This window comes from Callospermophilus lateralis, chromosome 9 (genome assembly GCF_048772815.1).
Source record: "Callospermophilus lateralis isolate mCalLat2 chromosome 9, mCalLat2.hap1, whole genome shotgun sequence".
In the NCBI taxonomy this organism is placed as follows: Eukaryota; Metazoa; Chordata; class Mammalia; order Rodentia; family Sciuridae; genus Callospermophilus; species Callospermophilus lateralis.
The window spans coordinates 1,903,651-1,924,195 of NC_135313.1; the positions used below are offsets into that span (position 1 = coordinate 1,903,651).

Here is a 20,545-nt window from a genome sequence, read left to right on the forward strand (position 1 = left end):
CTTTTTAGGGGAGATACGGAAGGTTGTATATGTCCTTCTGCTAATTGTTGTTTGACCAGGTCATGGGCTGCTTGTATCTTTTCTTTAGTCAGGGGCCACTGAGGAACCCACACTGGTCTTTCTGATTTCCAAGTAATTTTTATTGTCTCAGTGGCCCTTTCTGAAAATTCAACCCATGTCTGTCCGTTCCTTGATCTATTTGTATTGGTGCTGCTATACCTTGTTCTTGTTTTTCTAATCTTTTTCCTTTCCTAAAACCTTGTCTAGTCATAATAGTGGGTGCATTTTGGTTGATGTTATTTGTTAATGTCAAACCTAATTGATCTAGGACATCTCGTCCCCATAAATTTACGGGAAGATGATCCAATACATATGGCTGTATAGTTCCTTCACATCCTTCAGGATCCTTCCCATCTAATACCATTGCACTTCTATGGGGATTAGTCGCCACTCCTAGGCCTCGAAGCGTTTGAGTGGCTTGTTGTAATGGCCAATGTTTTGGTCATTCTTGATGAGAGATGATGCTAAGGTCTGCACCTGTATCCAGTAGCCCATTAAATTCATGTCCTTGAATATTTAGTTTTAGCATGGGGCGAGAATCTAAATTTAAAGAAAGCATAGCCCAATCTACACCTGTGGAGCCTAATCCCTTGGAACCTCTTTCTACAGTACGACTGGAAAATTTATCATGTAGGCTGGGTATTATTAGTAACTGTTCTATCTCCTGGTGAAATTACTGATATACCTCTTGGAGAACTGGCTATAATTTTTATTTCACCTTCATAATCAGGATCAATTACCCCAGGACTTATCATAAGTCCTTTTAGAGCAGAAGAATTGCGTCCCAATAATAAGCCTACTGTTCCTTTGGGAAGAGGTCCTTTTACCCCTGTGGGAATGATTTGAACTCCCATCTCTGGAGTTAGTACTGCTCTGGCGGAGGCACAGATGTCCAACCCTGCACTCCCTCTGGTTTGTCTGATGAGGGATCTGATGGACAATGTGTCCTGGGCACTACCCTGATGGGGTTGCTGGGTTCCTCTAGTGCTCCGTATATTTGTGGTCTTGGGCCCCGGAGCATTGGGCCCCCCTGTCCATTTTTTGGCAATGGAGCCCGATGCCTTTCTCCACGATATCGTGGATAAACACCTGGTCCTTGTTCGTTTTTTGATAATGGAGTACCCTCTATGGTGGTTTGAGAACGGCATTCATTAGCCCAATGTCTCCTTCTACGGCATTGTGGGCAAATACCCGGTATTCTATTCCTTTGATACCTAGTTTTGTTAAACTCTCCTCCTATGGGGCAATTCCTTTTAAAATGTCCTGTTTGCTCACAATTGTAGCATGTTCTTGGCCTGGCATCTAAAGCCTGTTTTACTGCTGCTGCCACGATGTGCCCTTGTTCATTAATGTCTCTGGCATCTAAAGCCTGTTTTACTGCAGCTGCTACGACTTGCTCTTGTTCATTAAGGTCTCTACATAATTTAATATATGTGTTTAAATCTTCATGTTTCCATGATCTAATGACTTCTCTGCACCAACGATTTGCTTGCTCATAAGCCAGTTGTTTTATTAATGGCATTGCTTGTTCTGTATTCCCCAAAACTCTGGTAGCTGTTTGAATAAGCCTATCTACAAATTCAGCGTAAGATTCATTAGCTCCTTGTATTACCTTAGATAATTGACCTTGTAAACCTCCATGTCCTTGTAAAGTCTTCCATGCCCTAACCGCCTCTGCAGAAATTTGTGCGTATACGCCAGGATCATATGCAATTTGTTGCTGCTGATCCTCATAAGGTCCCTTTCCTAACAACATATCTAGATTTCTCTGAGGATAACCAGCTGCTGCATATCGCCTAGCTGTCTCCTTGCAAATTTCCTCATTGGCAACCTTCCATAACAAATATTGCCCTCCATTTAGCACAGCTTTACACATATTAGCCCAATCTGCTGGCGTCATGTTCAAGTTGGTAATGGATTCGACCATGCTTACAGTGAAGGGTGCTTGAGGACCATAGGTTGTTACAGCCTCTTTTAGCTGCTTCACTGTTTTGAAATTTAAAGCATGGTGAATTTGCTGCCCTCCTACCTCAAATACAGGGAGTTTTTTTTTTGCGCCAGGGAGTTTATGTGCATGTTAGTATCTTTCTGAAGGCAAAGTGGCGTACTCCAGCTCAGTACCCAGGTAGCTAATACAGCTGCTGATTCAGACGTGGGCAGCCAGGCACAATGGCGCACGCCTGTCATCCCAGAGATTCAAAAGGCTGAGCTGGAGGATCACAAGTTCCAAGCCACCTGAGCAACTTAGCAAGACCCTGTGTCAAAAATAAAATGAAAAGGGCTGGGAGTGTGGCTCAGAAGTAGAGGACCCCTGCGTTCAGGCCCCAGGACCCCAAAACAAATAAAGAGATCCACACATGGGCAGTGCTTCTGAGTACACCAAGACCACAGGTCTGACTTCACCTTGCCCTGGTGCAGGGGCATGCAGAGGACTGGGCTGGGCTCTGGTGGTGTGGGGTGCTTGCCCAGCAGCATCAGAGTTTGGTGTTGCTGTGCATCTCCAGGGCATGTGGGGTCATTGGGCCCTTAGAGCCTGGGGCAAGGGGCCATCCCTAAACCCAAGGGAAAGGTCTTCGAGCTGGGGACTGAGTGTCTTGGCATGTGATGCTGAAGCCTGGCATCTGAAGTTTGGGTTCCAGAGTCTTTGGTTTCCAACAAGTATGCCAGCAGCATTCGGGGGACTTGGGGACGCTGATGGTGACAGACACTGGAATAGGGAGCCAAAGGAGCACCGTGGGATCCTCAGAGGGTTGCAGAGCCTGGGACAGCATAGTCCCCAGCACCTGCTCCTGATGCTGTCCCACTGGGAAACTGCGGCCAGGTTAGGCCTTTCAAGAGTGTCTTTTAGATTTCCAGAAGTACTTATGGTGGGTTAGAACTTTTGTTTGATGTTCTGATCAGTTATACCTGACAGCAGAACGCATGTGGGTCCACTGTCCAAGGTGGAGCAGCTCTTCACTGCTCTGGTTGTACACAGAGTCGAGTCACACCACTCGTACAGTCACACATGTGCCTAGCTAGGGCAGTGACGTCCGTCTCATTCCACCATGTCCCCTCTCCTGTCCTCCCCTCCCTCCCCTTTGTGTGATTCAGAGTTCCTCCATTCTTCCCATTCTCCCCACCCCCAATTATGGGTCAGCATCCACTTATCAGAGAGAACATTTGGCCTTTTGTTTTGGGGGATTGGCTAACTTTGCTTAGCATGAGATTCTCCAACTCCATTCATTTACCTGCAGATGCCATGATTTCATCCTCTTTTATTGCTGAGTAACATTCCATTCTGTACTTATGCCACAGTCTCTCTATCCATTCATCTGTTGAAGGGCACCTAGGTTAGTTCCACAGTTTAGCTATTGTGAGTTGAGCTGCTGTAAACATTGAGGTGACTCAATCATCGAAGTATGCTGTTTTTAAGTCCTTTGGGATTAGAATTTTTAAAAGCATATATATTTTGGAATTTTTCATTTTTCTACAAGGAGTATTTTGGGGGCAAGGGGGAATCAGGCTTAAAAGGTACTTTCCACACTACCCCATGTCTTCCTGAGCAACAGGGACTGTGTAGCAAACCCTGTGTGTGCTGAGCAGCGTCAGGCCTTCTGGGGGCCGGTTCCTCAGAAAGCCGCCATTGGCCAGTGGTGGGATGTCTCTTTGGGCCTACAGTAGCTTCTGAGGTGTGATTGGCCTCCCATTCCTCTGACCCCAGAACCGGGACTGTCTTCACCCCCAGATTGTGTGTATTACTATCTCGAAAACCCAAGTCCAAAAATGAGCCAGAGGTTCTGGGTGGTGGGAGGAGCCCGCCGACACCAGCCCTGGGTCCTGAGCCACCCAGGCAGCCCTCCAGTTGTGACGCCTGAGCCTGGCACATCCTAGTAGGAGCCTGCTCCAGGTCTCCCTGAGCCATGGTTCCGCCCTGGGATTCAGACCCCAGGGACGAGCAGGGCTTGGCAACGCCAGGTATTATCCATGTTCTCAAAGACTCAGTGGCCTCTCTGTGTCACACCTTGGAACTCTGTGTCCAGAACTCAGGGAGGCTGTGCAGCTGCCATCTTCTCCCTTGAACAGGCAACTAGTGGCCGTGGTGCGGTCTGTGAGGACATGAGTGCTCGTGCAGAGTGACTCGCCCCATGTGAGAAGCTAATTTTGAAAGAGAAGTGTGATTCCTGGGAAACCCTCCAGTGTTCTTCCTTCCTATTGGGGAAGCCTCCACCACAGAAAGCCGCTGTCCGGGCTGTGCCAGGCTCAGGTGTGGGGGGGGGCTCCAGTCTCCTCCTCACAGCGTGTGGAAGCAGACAGAAGAGTTCCTGGATGCAGCCAGACGGGGGTTGAAGGAAGCCCCTCGTGCTTGCTGTAGGCCCCCCAGATGTGGGTCTGGTGGCCTCCAGCACCTGTCCTTTCCTGCCACCCCTCCCGCCCTGTGCCCTGGGCTGCATCTCTGTTAGTGTCCAGACCTGGGTGGGATCTGGGAAGAGGCGGGCTCCTTAATGTTCTGGTCTCTGCAAAGCCCCCTGAAGATCACCCAGTGGGGTAAGGTGGCGGCCGAACAGAAGTGAACCAAGCACCCATCAGGTGGGTGTGGCCAGGATTCGGGAGTGCCCTGCCTCAGCTGGGCACCACTGTGTTGGTCATAGGGTTTCTCTGGCAAACCAAAGTGATGAAATGGAAACTGTCCTGCCTTAGAAGTGAGAAGGGCACTGTCTTTCCATCATGGCCGGGTTCTCCTCACGGACTCCCTGGGCAGCGTTGTTCAGTGTGGACAATTTGTGCCGAAATGCGCAGTTTCTAAGCAGTGCTGTCTCTCTCTCTCCTAGATGGACTTTCTGGCCGAGACCAGCCCGTGGAGCTGCTGAACCCTGCCCGCGTGAACCACATGCCCAGTGCGGGTAAGTCAGCACACCCTGTGCCCCGAGGCCCTGCCTTGTCAGGGCAGCATGGTGCAGTCACTGAACTCCAGGCCCAGAGGCCCTTCTCTTGGGAGGAAATGGACATGACTTGATGCAGCCCAGAGGGTAGAGGGAGGCCGATCTAGAGGTCATGTTCTCCCCAAGAGCTGTTGCTTTTCATGGTTAACGGCTCAGGCCCTGGTCCAGGGAGGCCCTGTGGGGGAGTTCTGAGCTGGTGTGGGGTCCAGCCTGGGTGTGGTGAGGCTGTTAGGCAGCCCCAAGGCCATGGGCAGTTCTCCTGTTATCTATCAGCTTCCTGGTTCTGCTGGGTAAGGGTCAGAGAGGGGTACCCCAGCACTTCTCTGTCTTCAACATAAAGCAAACGAGCCACCAGGTATGATGACCAATTTCAGATTCCGCAGAAGACATTCTGAATATCGCACTTGCAGCTGTGTCTCCAAGTCTGGGGAATGGAAACTCTCCCTATTCTTTCTCCATAAATCCCTCTCCCCACATGTAGTCCCCATTGGAAACTCCAGGTGAGGCTCCCCTCCTTCCAGACCCTTGACCTTACGAGGCAGATCCCCAGCCCCTCCAGGTCTGGGTCAGTGAGCTGCTGGACCCATCCCACACATGTGCCACACCATGCCATCACCTATCCTCTCCCACTGCCACACCTCCTTGGTAGCACAGCTGCTGTGCCCTCTGGGGCCCAGTGGGTCTGCCCACGGCCTCGCCTTCCTGGTGTGCCTTGGAAAGAAGTGGAAGTGGGCTTAAAGCTGGGTTGCACGTTCCCATGCAGAGGTTTCTGTCTTTGCCCGCTGAGTCTCTGAGGTCAGCCAAGGGTCATTTTTGGCATTTCCCCAAACTCAAAGCCCTCGTGGAGTCACGGCTGTGCTCCTAGAAGACCCTGGAGCTTTCCCCTGGGGCCCGCCTCAGCCTCCCCGTTCCCACGGGACACATGGGCAGGTTTTACACTGTGCGCAGATGCTGGGTTTCCCAGGTGTGGCTCCAGTGAGCAGCTCCGACTCCCACTGTGTCTCCACTGTGCCCAGCTGGATTGTTTGTTCACACTAAGACTGAGCTCAGCCGTGGTGACACCGCCTCTGCCGCCCTCCCGGTGTGGTGTGGAACTCATGAGGGATGGGCTATGGGAAGAGGGGGGACATGCTTGTTTCCAAGCAGACCAGAGGAGGGCTCCACCTTGCTTGCCAGAGGCCCAGCGCCCACTGAGTGTGAGGGCGGATGGTGGACTGCAGTGTTGGCCAGAGCAGACGCCCCTTGTCAGCAAGTCTCAGGCTGCGTCTCATATCTGAGATGGATAGTGATGCCTCTCTGCAGAGTTCTCCTAAGCTCAGTTGTGTCAGCCCGGCAGTGGCTCCTCAGTAGGTATTACCTGTCACTGTCACCTTGGCCCACATCCGAGGTCCTACGGGACATCGCCATCATGTGCTGGTTCAGGATCTGAGTGCTTTCTGAGGATTCACCTGCTGCCAGCTCTGGAGCAGTCTGCGGTTCCAGGAGCAGGAAGGTGCTGTGTGGCTAGACTCGTCCTCTGCCCACCTCCTTGCTGGCCACAGTCTGGGTATCCTGCTGTGGGCTTGTTTTCCACCCTGGAGGTCAGGGCGTTCGCAGCACGGTTTGAAACCAGTGTGTGTGTGCTGTGCTGGTGGGCAGAGGGAGGCTGCCCACGCATAGTGTGCACAGGCTGCACGGGGACGGCGGCCACAGCAGTGGCTTGGGCAGAGGAGCCTTCCTGCTCCATCTTGGGCCTTTCCCTGCAGCATCAAGTGGCCTGAGAGGAATAGGAACTTCTAGTTGTGCAAATGCCTTCAAAGCCACCTTCCGTGAGGTGGGAGCAGACGTGTCTGTGGTGCCTCTCCGTCAGTCCTGATCTGCCGGCACTCACTCCTGGCAGTGGGGTCCAGGCTGGCCATGTTCTGCACCGGAAGGTACCGTACCTGAAGGCTGAGAGAGGTGCCCAGCTCAGTGAGCAGTGGCCCCAGCGCCCACTGGAGCTGTCTCTGGCAGGCACACTTCCCGGCCCGCTGTCTCCTTGGCCTCTCCACCTCTCCTTGCTCTGCACAGAGGCATGCTCAAGCATTTCTGCTGATCATGGCTCTTGTTAGACCCTCTCAGTCCTAGTGGACTCTCACTTCAGTGAACAGGCATCACGATGTCCTCTGCTTCTGTGCCACCTGAGTCACGGCTCGGAGCTGTGCCAGGCAGCACACCCTATTCCGGGGAAGTCTGTGGCAGAGGGTTATTGAGACTGATTCTGATTTCTTCAGCTTCTCTCTTAATTTTTTGTATGTGAGTAAGACTTTCCTTCTTCCTGTACTTATTTTTCCCCTTTAGTTAGACATTTTGGGCTGGAATATACCTCAGTGGTAGAGAGATGCCTAGCAAGCACGAGGCCCTGAATTGGACCCCCAGCTCCACAAAGAAATGAAACCGATGTTAATGTTATAGCAGAAAGCCCATCCCGTGCCTGCTGCTGCCCATGTTCTTCCACATCAGCATCGAGCCACCCACCTCGTGAAGAAGCAGGTGCTGCAACTAGAACACGGCCTGTCCTTTCTCCTTCCAGAGGCCATCGAAGTGCTTCTCAGTCAGCGGAAGGGCAGCTGTGCGAGGGGCTGTGTGCAGAGGCAGAGCCCAGCCTAGACGTGCGGGGGGTGGGGAGCTGGGGGCTGGTGTCTGCTCAAGATGCCCTGCCCAGAGTTAGCTGGAGGACACCACAAGATGAGAGGAGGTCAGCCAGAGGCTGGGCTGTGGCCTCTTGGTCATGAGGGCAGGTTACAGGGGGCTAAGAACTGCCCAGTCGTTCATTTCTGAGTCCTGGGAACAGACTCGCCCCGTGGAGAGGAAAGACTGCTCCAGTGTGCAGTGCCCGGCTCCACCTCCTCCTCAGGCTGAAGTGAAGGGCCGTGGCCAGGGGCCAGCTGGTCGAGCCTGCAGCTGAGGCCTGTTGAGCCAGCCCACTGCAGCTCCGTCCCCTTAGGCTGTACTGCCATGTGACTGCCAGCACGTGCACTTTGGGACAGGCTGACTTGTCCCTGGGACTATGTGGCAAGCACCCTTGTGGACCAGAAGCCACACCTTCCTGCCCATTTACCACCTGGCCACCATTGCTCACCAGGTGTGGTGCCAGGTAATGCCCAGACTCCAGTGTCCCCTGTGTGGTTGAAGGTTCATTACCCCCAAGAACATCTAATGGCCTTCTCAAGGCTGTCTGTCCAGATGCCACCCTCCACTCTATCCTGACCACCTGCTCTCCCCGGCTCTCGAGAGTGGCCCTGTGTTTCTCCCTTGCTGTCTGCTTTCCACTGATGGGACAGCAGTTTTCCTCTGACTCTCCCTTCCCTCCTATTAGACTTAGGCACTCACAAGGGCAGTCCCATGTCAGGCATGTTTGTCTCTGGGACCTCAGGGGCCAGAGCAGCATCCTTTATGTGGATAAGCACAGGATGCCTTCTTCTTCTGTTTCTTCCACCTTTAGTGAAGTGTCCATTCCTGCCCTTTTACTTTGGGCTCAGTATTAGAGGGACCCAGTGAAGGGTCCTGCCCGGGGCTCATGGAAGCACTGGGAGGTAGGTGGCCTTGGGTGCTGTCCATCTCTGATCTCCACATGGCGTCAGCAGGCGTGGGCTGCCTCCTGGGCATCTGGGGCTGCTTGGCCTTGGCAGGTGCATGGAAGAGAGAAGCAGGTGGGCAAATACCTGTCCCGGTGCACAGAGGGGCCTGGGCTCTCCCCAGCCTGTTATACTGCACTCATACCTCCTTGTACCCTCTGGTCTGCCGGCCCTCGCCTCTTGGCTCTGCTGTGTCCCTGGCACGAAGGACCCCCTTACCCTCTGCCCCACCCAGAGGCCTTTGTGATGACGTCCTGGGAGTGACTCTGAAACAGCTGAGGGAGGAGGATGCTACTGGTTTGCCTTGAGAGAGTGTCTTGAGGCTCCTGATGGGTAGAGCCAGTGAGGTCCAGGTGCCCAGGGTGCCCAGAGGAAGGACCCAGCAGGGGGTCCAGGGCACTCTGGAGCTCTCACCTGCAGCCCCTGCATCTTACCCGAGGGCAGCAACTGGCCTAGATCAAGTGAGAATATCAGTTCTCTGGCTCCTGTCCTGTGTCCATGCTGGTGGTGACTGTTGAGCGGGTGTGAGTGGCGCCCGAGCAGCTCTCCAGCCCCACGCTGCCTTCTGCTCCCAGTGCTGCCTCCACGTGTGTCTCCTCCCAGTGTCCTCTCTCTGGCTCTGTCCTCTGCAAGGCAGGTCTTGTCCTGCCGGGTGAGCCTGCTGTCTACTCCTCTGCAGGAGTGATGGGCACCCAGAGGCCAGTGCTTCCAGCCCTGCTCAGCCTCTGGGCTGGGCCAAGAAGACCAGGGCTCCTCCGGCGCAGCTGAAGACCTCTGTGTAGCCCCCGCCTCCTGCCCGTGCTCTCTCCCTCCCCAGAGAGCCGTTTCCCTGGCTTCTGCCTGATGCTTGGGGAAGGGAGGAGGGGCCCGACGACCTGCCCTTTCTGCGCTGTTTGGCCTCCTGCTTTTGGCCAGCCTCAGCCTCCCCTTGGGGTCCTGATACTGCCAGCCGCGGCCCTGAGCACGGAGCAGCTGAAGCCACAGAGCCCTTCTCTTCACCACTGGCTTTCGAGCCAGTGTGCTTCTTTCTGATGAGATGGTGTCCAGGCATTGTTCCATGTTTCCCAACTCCTCGTGCACCACGTTGTCACTGTCATGCGTCCCGTTGTGTGGCATGTGCTGGTGCTGGTGGGGTTGTGTCAGTGTGCGTGCTGGTGGGGTTGTGTCAGTGTGTGTGCTGGTGGGGTTGTGTCAGTGGTGGGGCTGGTGGTGTTGTGTCAGTGGTGGGGCTGGTGGTGTTGTGTCAGTGGTGGGGCTGGTGGGGTTGTGTCAGTGTGTGTGCTGGTGGGGTTGTGTCAGTGGTGGGGCTGGTGGTGTTGTGTCAGTGGTGGGGCTGGTGGGGTTGTGTCAGTGTGTGTGCTGGTGGGGTTGTGTCAGTGGTGGGGCTGGTGGGGTTGTGTCAGTGGTGGGGCTGGTGGGGTTGTGTCAGTGGTGTGTGCTGGTGGGGTTGTGTCAGTGGTGTGTGCTGGTGGTGTTGTGTCAGTGGTGTGTGCTGGTGGGGTTGTGTCAGTGGTGGGGCTGGTGGGGTTGTGTCAGTGGTGGGGCTGGTGGGGTTGTGTCAGTGGTGGGGCTGGTGGGGTTGTGTCAGTGGTGGGGCTGGTGGTGTTGTGTCAGTGGTGTGTGCTGGTGGGGTTGTGTCAGTGGTGGGGCTGGTGGGGTTGTGTCAGTGGTGGGGCTGGTGGTGTTGTGTCAGTGGTGTGTGCTGGTGGGGTTGTGTCAGTGGTGTGTGCTGGTGGGGTTGTGTCAGTGCTGGTGCTGGTGGGGTTGTGTCAGTGCTGGTGCTGGTGGGGTTGTGTCAGTGTGCGTGCTGGTGGGGTTGTGTCAGTGTGTGTGCTGGTGGGGTTGTGTCAGTGGTGGGGCTGGTGGGGTTGTGTCAGTGGTGGGGCTGGTGGGGTTGTGTCAGTGGTGGGGCTGGTGGGGTTGTGTCAGTGGTGGGGCTGGTGGTGTTGTGTCAGTGGTGTGTGCTGGTGGTGTTGTGTCAGTGTGCATGCTGGTGGGGTTGTGTCAGTGGTGTGTGCTGGTGGGGTTGTGTCAGTGGTGCGTGCTGGTGGGGTTGTGTCAGTGGTGGGGCTGGTGGGGTTGTGTCAGTGGTGTGTGCTGGTGGGGTTGTGTCAGTGGTGGGGCTGGTGGGGTTGTGTCAGTGGTGGGGCTGGTGGGGTTGTGTCAGTGGTGTGTGCTGGTGGTGTTGTGTCAGTGGTGGGGCTGGTGGTGTTGTGTCAGTGGTGGGGCTGGTGGTGTTGTGTCAGTGGTGTGTGCTGGTGGGGTTGTGTCAGTGGTGGGGCTGGTGGGGTTGTGTCAGTGGTGTGTGCTGGTGGGGTTGTGTCAGTGGTGTGGGCTGGTGGTGTTGTGTCAGTGGTGTGTGCTGGTGGGGTTGTGTCAGTGGTGGGGCTGGTGGAGTTGTGTCAGTGGTGTGTGCTGGTGGGGTTGTGTCAGTGGTGTGTGCTGGTGGGGTTGTGTCAGTGGTGGGGCTGGTGGTGTTGTGTCAGTGGTGTGTGCTGGTGGGGTTGTGTCAGTGGTGTGTGCTGGTGGGGTTGTGTCAGTGGTGTGTGCTGGTGGGGTTGTGTCAGTGGTGGGGCTGGTGGTGTTGTGTCAGTGGTGTGTGCTGGTGGTGTTGTGTCAGTGGTGTGTGCTGGTGGGGTTGTGTCAGTGGTGGGGCTGGTGGTGTTGTGTCAGTGTGCGTGCTGGTGGTGTTGTGTCAGTGGTGCGTGCTGGTGGTGTTGTGTCAGTGGTGTGTGCTGGTGGGGTTGTGTCAGTGGTGGGGCTGGTGGTGTTGTGTCAGTGGTGCGTGCTGGTGGGGTTGTGTCAGTGGTGGGGCTGGTGGGGTTGTGTCAGTGGTGGGGCTGGTGGTGTTGTGTCAGTGGTGGGGCTGGTGGTGTTGTGTCAGTGGTGTGTGCTGGTGGTGTTGTGTCAGTGTGTGTGCTGGTGGTGTTGTGTCAGTGGTGGGGCTGGTGGGGTTGTGTCAGTGTGCGTGCTGGTGGTGTTGTGTCAGTGGTGGGCTGGTGGTGTTGTGTCAGTGGTGGGGCTGGTGGTGTTGTGTCAGTGGTGCGTGCTGGTGGGGTTGTGTCAGTGGTGGGCTGGTGGTGTTGTGTCAGTGGTGTGTGCTGGTGGTGTTGTGTCAGTGTGTGTGCTGGTGGTGTTGTGTCAGTGGTGCGTGCTGGTGGTGTTGTGTCAGTGTGCGTGCTGGTGGGGTTGTGTCAGTGTGTGTGCCTGTGCACGTAACTGTTCCCTAGAGTCCTGCCCCAGCCCTGCCTGGCCATTAAAAGCTGTGTCTGCAGCTTCCACTGAGGGATTGTTCCTGTCATCCCAGGGCTTCAGACAAATCCCCCAGAGGTGGAGGCCGTGCTGGCCAGTGACCACGTCACTCAGGGGAAGCCCCGTGAGGGGCTGATGGAATGGAGTTTACCACTGGCTTCCACTCAGGACATCACTACCCACTTCTTCCCCGTCACCTACTGAGCCAGGCCAGGAGACTGCAGGGACCATGGCTCGTGGCTCTTCCTCCCTGGGGAGAAGCAGCGAGGCCCTGGGAAGGAGATCATTCCCTGGTTGTCCCCAGCATCCTGGTGCCCAGACCTCGTTCCTCCAGTTGACCGCATCCCTTGAGAGGGCCAGCAGTTCTGCCTTTATGTTGAAGTAGAGGGAAAGCAGCAATGTGCTTCCTCCTTTCAGGAAGCTGTGAGTTAATTCTGAACAGTCAGTTTGAGATGGAGTTTAAGTGTGGTTTTGGTGACAGAGTGAGTTCAGAGTGAGCGAGCTAGATGACCTCATCACAGGCACTGCTGGCTAGTGGGACCTTGTAACCCTGGACCCACGCCAAGAGATGGGCACTGACCCCTAGCCAGGGTGGAGCCCCAGACCTACCTGAAGTTCTGCCTGCTCTCCACACTGTGGGGACCAGCCTGTCCTGAACCATGGCACTGGGTTGTGGAACCAAGACCTGACTCCATAGGAAACAGTGTCCTCCCAGGGTGGTCACTCCCTGCCTCTAGGGCACTTGGTACTGTCAGAGTGAGAGGGTGTGGAATAGGGTCTCTTGGCTGGCTGAGGATGCTGTCTGCAACTTTGATAAGTCCGACTGTCTTCCTCTGCCTTGGGGTCCTCCAGGAACGCCTTTTGCTGCCTGTGGACTTGGTAAGTTCTTTGAAGGGTCTGTGGCCACTGATGGCAGTTGGCTTCTGTGTTGTAGAGGCAAGGCCTCGGCTGAGCGCTGGGCTCAGGCGTTGCCGTCTTCTGCTGCCGTACACTTGCAGGGCTGACAGCTTAAGGGTCCGGGGTGTCCGTTTCACCTTTTGTGGTAGGAAGCATTCTTGTGTCTCCAAGGACATGAGGCTATTTTCCTGTAGTATCCTCTGAAAGTTGTGACTTCCCTTTGCCTTAGTTGTGGAGATGTCACGGGTGTTTCCCTCTCCTGGCAGCGTGGACTGAATACTCTGTCTTTCCACGGTGATCTGCAAAGGACCCCCTCTACTTCAGGAGCGTCTTGATTTCTGTTGAATTTGTTTCTCAGCTGGTCCTGTGTGTGGGCGCTGTCCATCTAGTCAGGTCATTCGTCAGGCCATGTAGAACGTCCTTGAGCCATACTTGGGGACTCTCATCCACAGTCTGCCCGTGTGTTCTCCGTGTCAGGGACTCTCTTCTTGCCATGTGCAGAAGTGCTGTGGGTGTTCTCTGTTGCTCCTACAGCCTGGCCCTGGAGCATCTTGTTACTTCTGTCATCAGCCTTGGCAGCTTCACAGCACCCCACACCGTTGAGGTGAGACAAGAGTGTGGCCCGGGTGTGGTGGTCCGCCATCCCAGGGGCACACCAGCTGAAGCTCGGCTTCTTCGAGGTTCACACTAAAGCAGCATCTGCTGTGGCTTTGTAGAGATGCTTGCTCTGTTAAAGGGCTCCTCTTTTCTGACTCACAGCTCCTATGGGATGTCACTCACTCTTGGGACAAGGATGGTCCTGTGCAGTGCAGCGGGTTGTAGTTGTAAGTGCTTTGCGTGTCTCATCCTGGTCAGTGCCACTGGTTCTGGCCCGGCGTCCTCTGTGCACCACCCCTGGGTTAAGCCTGCTGGTGGTTTGAGAACTTGGTGGCTCTGCTCACGACAGAGCTGGTGTCCTCTTCTCATCACGTCTCCATATAGTCTGCTCCTTCTGGCTTCCGTCTGCGGGGTGCACCTGCAGGAAGATCCCACTTACCCTTCAAGGGCTGCTGAACCGTGTCTCTGGGGTCTGCAGCTTCACCGTGAAACCCTCTCTGCTTGGTCTCGTGTTTCTCCGTCTGGTTGTGCTTTCTGTGTCTACAGGTGCACTTCTTCCACCAGCTGCCATCCCCTGAGGTTGGCAGTGCCCCTGTAGTGCCTTGTCTGCTGGTCCTGGGTCCTTCACTGTGTGCATGGCACAAAGGAGGTTTGCAGGCAGGGGAGGTCGAGGCCAAGGGTGGGCAGTGGACTGTGGACTTGGTAAGTTTTTTGAAGGGTCTAAGGGTCTCTAAGCTGAGGGTCTGTGGGGGTGGAGGGTTGTCTGAGGCAGGCTGTTCTGTCTAGAGGTTTTACCTGTGCCCCTGAGGTGAGGTGGCATGTGGCTGGGTCCCCATGCCAAGGAGCTTTTCTGTCTTGGGGGGCGTCTGAAAGGGCAGGCTGGCCCTGGCCACACAGGTGCTTGCCGTCTGTCTTTCCCCCCCAGATCTGAGCTCCTTTGAGCTGGCCCCATGGCATTGCTGACGGAGGCAGCCCACCTCTGCAGCACCCACGTCTGTTTCAGGTCAAGGAGTTGAGCTTCAAGGTCACGTAGCACCTTGGATCGAGGTGGTAGGGGCAGCAACGGCTCCACTGGTCCTTCGTTTATTTTATGACCTGAAAGTGTGACCTCTCCTCATGTTTTCCAGTTGAGCTCCGCGGCTTCTGATTAGAGACAGCCTGGGGTTTTCCAGAGTCGGCTCGTCAGCAGTGTCTTTACCCCTCGTTCTTATGCGAATTGAAGGTGACTGATTAGAAGGGTTGGGGAGAACCCTCCCTGTCAGTCTGCCTCACGTTCTCTGTGCCAGGAGGGTGCCTGCCCACTGGGGAGGTTGAGTCTGTCCCTACTGCTCACTGGGCTTTCCCTCAGGGCAGCTGAAGGCCTTGCTACTGGAGAGCCAGCTGTCCACCTTGGCACTCCCCGTGCTTACCCAGACCCAGTGGGCTCTGGGTCCCGCGAGGTGGCTGGGTCTGGGGTGGAGGCACAGCTCCTGCTCAGGTGGTGTGCGAGAGCCTGTCTCTCCTTGGCCCTGTCAGTGCGCTGGGCCTTCAGTAAGCTCTCCAGCTGCACGTGGTAGTGCCCTTCGTGGACTTATCCCGGGCAGCCTGACTGCCAGGCCTTCTCTTGCCATCTTGATCATTGGGGTGCTGTGCAGCTCTTCCTGGGGCACTTTCAAGGTAACAGGTGTCAAGAGAATGTGAGGCTGGGCGGGGGGTGGGGTGCACAGCTCCACCAGCCCAACTCTCTCCTGCCTTCCCTTGCTAGGTGCCCCCAGGACCGATGAGCCCTGTACCCTGGCATGTCCTGCTTCTGTGATGGGGCTCCAAGTACACCTGCTCCTTCTCACACACCTGTGCCACCCCAGGAGGAGGAGCAACTGTCACCACCCTGTGCAGCATAGGCCAGCTGCCTTCTCTGAGAGCACTGGCTAGATCTGAACTCAGGCCTGGCCCCAGAGCCCAGGGCCCTGCCTGCAGGTCCTGTCATGGGATGCAGATTGGCTCCTGAGCTCTCTTTGGCTATACTTGGAAGCATCACATGGACTGGAGACTGCAGACCTTGCACCTAGTCATGTCCTGCCCACCCTGGCTGCCCATGCCAGCTGCAGGGCGTTGGGTGTGGAGAGAGCATGGCGGCCTCCTGGCAGCAGCCCCATTCTGCGTGGGCCCCAGGGGATGCCTGTAGGAGGGCATGAAGCCACGGAGAGGCCTGTCTTCCTGGGAGTTGGTCTGCTCCGGGCAGCTGCCTTGGCTCAGAGCTGTTCACCAGACACAAGTACCATGTAGGCCTTTCCTTGCCAGGAAGGACGGGTGGAGGTGAGAGCCGCGTGGGTGGGACTGCAGTTGGAGTAAGACCCTCACCTGGACTAATCGCAGCCCTTTTCTCTGGGCAGAGGAGTCTGGTTGGTCTCTGTGCTCCACGGAAGTGGCAGTGTTTCCCTGTCCTCATCCCTTCCTGGTCTGGGTGAGTGGTGGACCAAGCCTGGCTCTGCCTTTGGTACTGTCCCAGCCTGAACAGATATTCAGTCAGGGCGGGGGCTGCTCCAGCTGAGGAGCTCTTCAGGAAAGAGCGTCATTGGCCTGCAGGCTCTCCAGCAGTGGTATTGGACAGGGCAGGCATAGCCTTTGGTCCAGAACAAAGCTCAATCTGAGCTGCTGGGAGCACCAGGAGCCAGGCAAGCCACTGGTGGGGGCTTAGCTCTGGGTTTACACCAAGTGTCCCTGTTTGCCCCCAGAGAAGCACATGATGGTTTAGAATGTCAGCCCTGGAGCAGGGGGGTGCATATCTCAGGCTTTGGGGTGCCCAGATTCGTGTAGTACAGTGGGGGCCCACAGAGGATGTGACTTGTGAGCCCTGGAATCCCTTAGGAACCTCCTGATCTGGCTGGCTGTCAAGGAGGGGATGCTAGGTCCCTTTCTGGGTTTGCTGTTTGGCCACGGGGCCTGGGCAAGGTGCTTTGCTCCCTGTACGGTGTCCCCCGCTGTGAAACGGGCACACGTGTGTCTGAATCCCCTGTGGGGACCTTGCCTGTGCTGCATACAACAGTGTGAGCTGAAGACCTCTCTGGGCACAGGTGGTGAGCCAGGAGGCTGGAGGGAGGGGCTGCCTTTCCTGGCACAGGTGCTCTGTCCTAGGCCTCTCCTAGATTCTGGAGGCAGAAGGCAGAAGCAGGGGGCCGTGCCTGGGTGTGTGCTCACCTTTGGCTTCCCTACTCTGCACTGGAGACCCAGCTCCAAAGTCAGGATCAGCATGGGCAGGCGCCCTCACTCCTGGCCATGGACACTCCCGTGAACACCTTCCTGCATCTTGTTTGTATTAATTTTTTACTTTTGATTTCACTTGAAACAAAACAATAAAATCAAAGCAGCCTTTTCCTGTAGTATTTTTTTTTTTTCCAAGTGTGTTTTCTATTTTAGTTTGTTGTTGACATAAGCTGTTTCTTGGGTATTGCTTATATCCATTTATATGAGGCAAAGTGAGGTGACATATTACGAAATTCACCTGTTTGAAGCTACAATAGGAGCACTTTTGTTTTTTGCATTCCTACAGAATATTTTAAGTCTTTAGGTTGGAAAGTATTCCTGACTTTTCTGTGTCATCCGCGCGCGCGCTCACACACAAACACACACACACACACATACACACACACACACACACACGAGGTTAAATAGGATAATTGTAATTCAGTTAAGAACTCCTTTGGGGAAGATAATATTGCATATAAGTTAGAATTTGAATGGAGTTGGATATGCTTGTTCAGTCCTTTTGAGTGATAGTTTTAATAAGCCACGTCCTGGGAAGTTCCAAGGCAAGATGGCAGACTGAGCACATGCATCTCATTTCACTCATTCTGGAAATTCATCAAAACTCCAGTACAATGTCCATGTCCTGAGTTCCAGCCCAGTCACTAGGCTCACCCAACACCCGGGTTCTGGTCTCCAAATACTCTTTCTCCCTGGAGAGAAATGTATAAGAGTTTCCAGGACATCTTGTCACAGAAGAGTCTGGGGTCTGCTTTCCGAGACCCTTAGCAGGTGTTAGAAGGACCAGGAGCCAACCCAGGGGCTCCCTCTGACCAAGGACAGGACCATGTGAGCATTGTAAGAACCATGGTTACTGCCCCTCTAGGCGCTGAGGGCATGTGAGCCGGGGCAACAGCAGATGACAGAAATGAGCTCCCAGGAGCCATCGTCCTCCAGATGTGGCCATCCAATTTGTCAGTTAAAAATAGAGCAGATGGGCTGGGGTTGTGGCTCAGTGGTAGAGCACTTGCCTGGCATGTGGGAAGCAGGGGTTCGATTCTCAGCACCACATACATATAAATAGAGATCCATTGACAAAAATAAATTAAAAAAATAGAGCAGAAGTCCTGCAAAACTCTAGGAGGCGAGGATGCACATTTGAGGAGATATGTGCGAGTCAGCGTGAGACAGAGGGAAGGGAGCCAGCACGGGACACAGGCTGCAGGCTGCTCTAGGAGACCTGAACTGGGTTGGAAGTCCAGGAGGCAGAGTAGAGCAGGGGTGGCGTCCCTGAACCAGTACCCCAGGGAGTCAGCGCAGCAGGGTGGTGTGTCCTGAGCAGGGCTGCAGCCGCCCATGGGAGGGACCTGTGAGGCTTCCCCACAGGCAGCACTCAGGAGTTCCAGGACAGGAGACAAGGAGGTCAGGGTGGCTTCCCGTTTTCAGTGACAGCACTGGGAGCAGGAAGACTCGGAGCTTCGCCTTTGCAGTTCCCGAGGAGGATGGTCTTCAAGCTGGAGTACTGTGAGGCTAGAACAGTGGTGCCCGCGGGCAGCCTGAGCGTGTCTCAGACATGGACAGGAGTCATGGATCTCCTTTCCCAAGATCCAGTCGGGCCTGAGTTCCTGAAGAGGGAGAGCACAAGCTGGGGTCCAGGAGCAGCTGGAAGGAGACGGGAGAGTCCGGCTCCCAGGGGAGGAGGAAGCAGACCAAGGGTAGTGGTTGTGCAGGGGACAGGGCGGACTGGCTAGGCGGGAGCAGTTCAGCCTCCAATGCAGTGTGACCAGGGCCAGCTTGCTGCTGCTGACTTCACCCCAGGACACAGTGGCCAGGAAAGCCTGCTTGGACCTTCCTGTGCACCTGGCCTGCCTTGACCCCACTGTCCCAGTCTCACCCTGCCCTGCTGTGCTGCTCAGCCACCTGAGGACACTCACTCCTCCCCAGGGCCTTCTGCCTGGATGCTCCCGAGTGCCACAGGTGGCCACGGCGTGGCACAGCTTGCTCCCAGACCATGTCCTTGGGCATTCTGTCTGTTCCACAGATGCTAGAGCCAGGGTGGCCTTGGCTTCCTGGGACCACTCATGACGCCATCCCAGAGCGGATGGCAGGCTCTGACTTGAGTCTCTCCCACCCTGGGAGCATGGTGGCCTGTCCTCGCCCCACGTCTGCTCGAAGCCCGCAGTCCTCCCCCACCAAGAGTGTGCTTGGAGAGCTGTAGGCGCAGGGGTGGCAACCTGGAGAGGAGCCAGAGGAAGCCCCCGAGAGCCAGCGCCCTTCCCAGGGTGGGGGGGCGGCAGACCCCAGCTCCGTCCAACGACGAGTCCTCTGGAGCAATGTTTGGTTACTTCCTCATGGGCTCGCCGGGCGGGCTAAGGCTCGTTCTGCAGGGCCAGCACCCCGCCCCAGCCGCCCCGCAGGAGGAGAGCGTGCTTACGTGGCTGAAAGCTGGGCTTCCCCTCGCTGTGACCCCGACTCTGGAGTGCTCTCTGGAGAACACAGCGGCTTTCACTGTCTGTGTGACGCCATGCAGTGTGTCCAGAGAAGAGGAGCCGACTCGTGTCACGGAAAATTAGCGTCCTTCTTTGTGACGGTGCCTTTGGGAAGGAAAGGCAGACTGACAGGCCTTCCTGTTGTGCCAGGGGCTCCCTCCAGGCTGACTGCGTGTCTCCTGGGGCTCTGAATGCCGGCTTTGTGCCCTCCCGACGTCAGGAGCCTCTGGTGCTGCGTGCTCCTCGAGGCGGGCGTGGGGAGCGCTTTGTGTCACCGTGGAATATTCATGAGAATACAGGCTTTTCTGTGTGGATGCCGAGGCTGCGGGAGAAGCTCTCATTGTCTGCTCAGGGCACTCTGGGGCAGAGGACCAGCAGTCCTCTTTGGTGAACTCTAGGCATTTCCAGGGTTTTTGATACAGAAATAGCACGAGTCACGTTTGACGTAGCCCCAGTGCCATGCAAATGGGTGGGGATTGTGGTTCCCGGCTCTGCAGCTGGCTCCCCGGCAAGGCCTGGCACAGCTTGACCGCAGCCCCACCACCTGGCCTCCTGATGCTGGCACTGGGAGGGGAGGCGGGGTTGCCCAGCAGCCTGTGGGTGGGTCTCCTTGTCTGCAAGGTTTGAGTCCTTGTTTTTGTGTCCATCTGTCGAGGCAGCTTTGTTTGTGGACGCGAGGCAGCAGCAGTGGTGGGCTAGGGGACGGGGTGCTGACGAATGTCACCTGACTTCTCTGCTCCACTTCTAACTGGCATGGCTGAGGCTGGTGTTCTGGGTGGTACCTCAAGACAGTGAACCAAGGCTAAGTGCCGTCCCGTTGCAACATGTGGTGAAAAAGAAGGAGCCACCAAGAGGCTGCTCCGAGCCCCCTGGGCCCTCTGCAGGCGAAGCTGCTCCCAGTTGGGGCTTTCAGAAGCAACCTGGTCCGACTCCCCGGGCAGAGCAGGGCTGTCTGCAGCCTCCTGCAGCCCAGTGGCTCTCAGCTGGGACCTGCACTCACTCTCTGGTGTCGGACCAGCATGTGCCATGGCAGTGCCCCACCACTGGTTCGCTCTCCGTGTCTGGCGCATGCCAGCCACTTGCTGCTGGTGTGGGACAGGCCTGTGCTGGCTACCCTCCTCCTGAGCTGTGAGGCCCTGGGTAGAGTTGGGACCTGGGAACGGATGGCGTCTGCACGGAGGTTCAGACAAGTGCGTGGGGGCCGGAGACAACGGCCAGTCTGTGCAGGGCGAGCTCCGGCTGTGTCCTCAGCCGTGTGTGCCTGTGTGCCCCTGGCTCTGCTGACAGCTGTGTAGTCCAGTTTGGGCATTCGTTTCAAGATGAAATTTAAATCAATTTGGGGGCTCTTATAAGTTTCCAAGAAAATAGCTTCAAAAACCACTTGAATCAATGCCTTAGGAACTAGAGCATTAATAGGTTGAGTGCATTGGATAAAAAAAGATAAAGAAAAAAGGAAACCCCACAATAAAGCCTCCCCTCGCTGTTCTCACCTCCTGCTCCTCCCCCCCAC

General features: G+C 55.8%; 1 protein-coding gene across 8 annotated transcripts in view; it reads left to right on the forward strand.

Moving 5' to 3' along the window:
- Window positions 1-20,545, forward strand: part of Hdac4 (histone deacetylase 4) — a 256,818-nt gene that overhangs the window by 119,386 nt on the left and 116,887 nt on the right. For all 8 annotated transcript variants that reach the window (XM_076866635.2, XM_076866634.2, XM_076866638.2 and 5 more), the window contains exon 3: window positions 4,872-4,943. In XM_076866635.2, coding sequence (XP_076722750.1) covers window positions 4,872-4,943 — 72 coding nt within the window. The remainder of the gene's footprint in view (window positions 1-4,871; window positions 4,944-20,545) is intronic.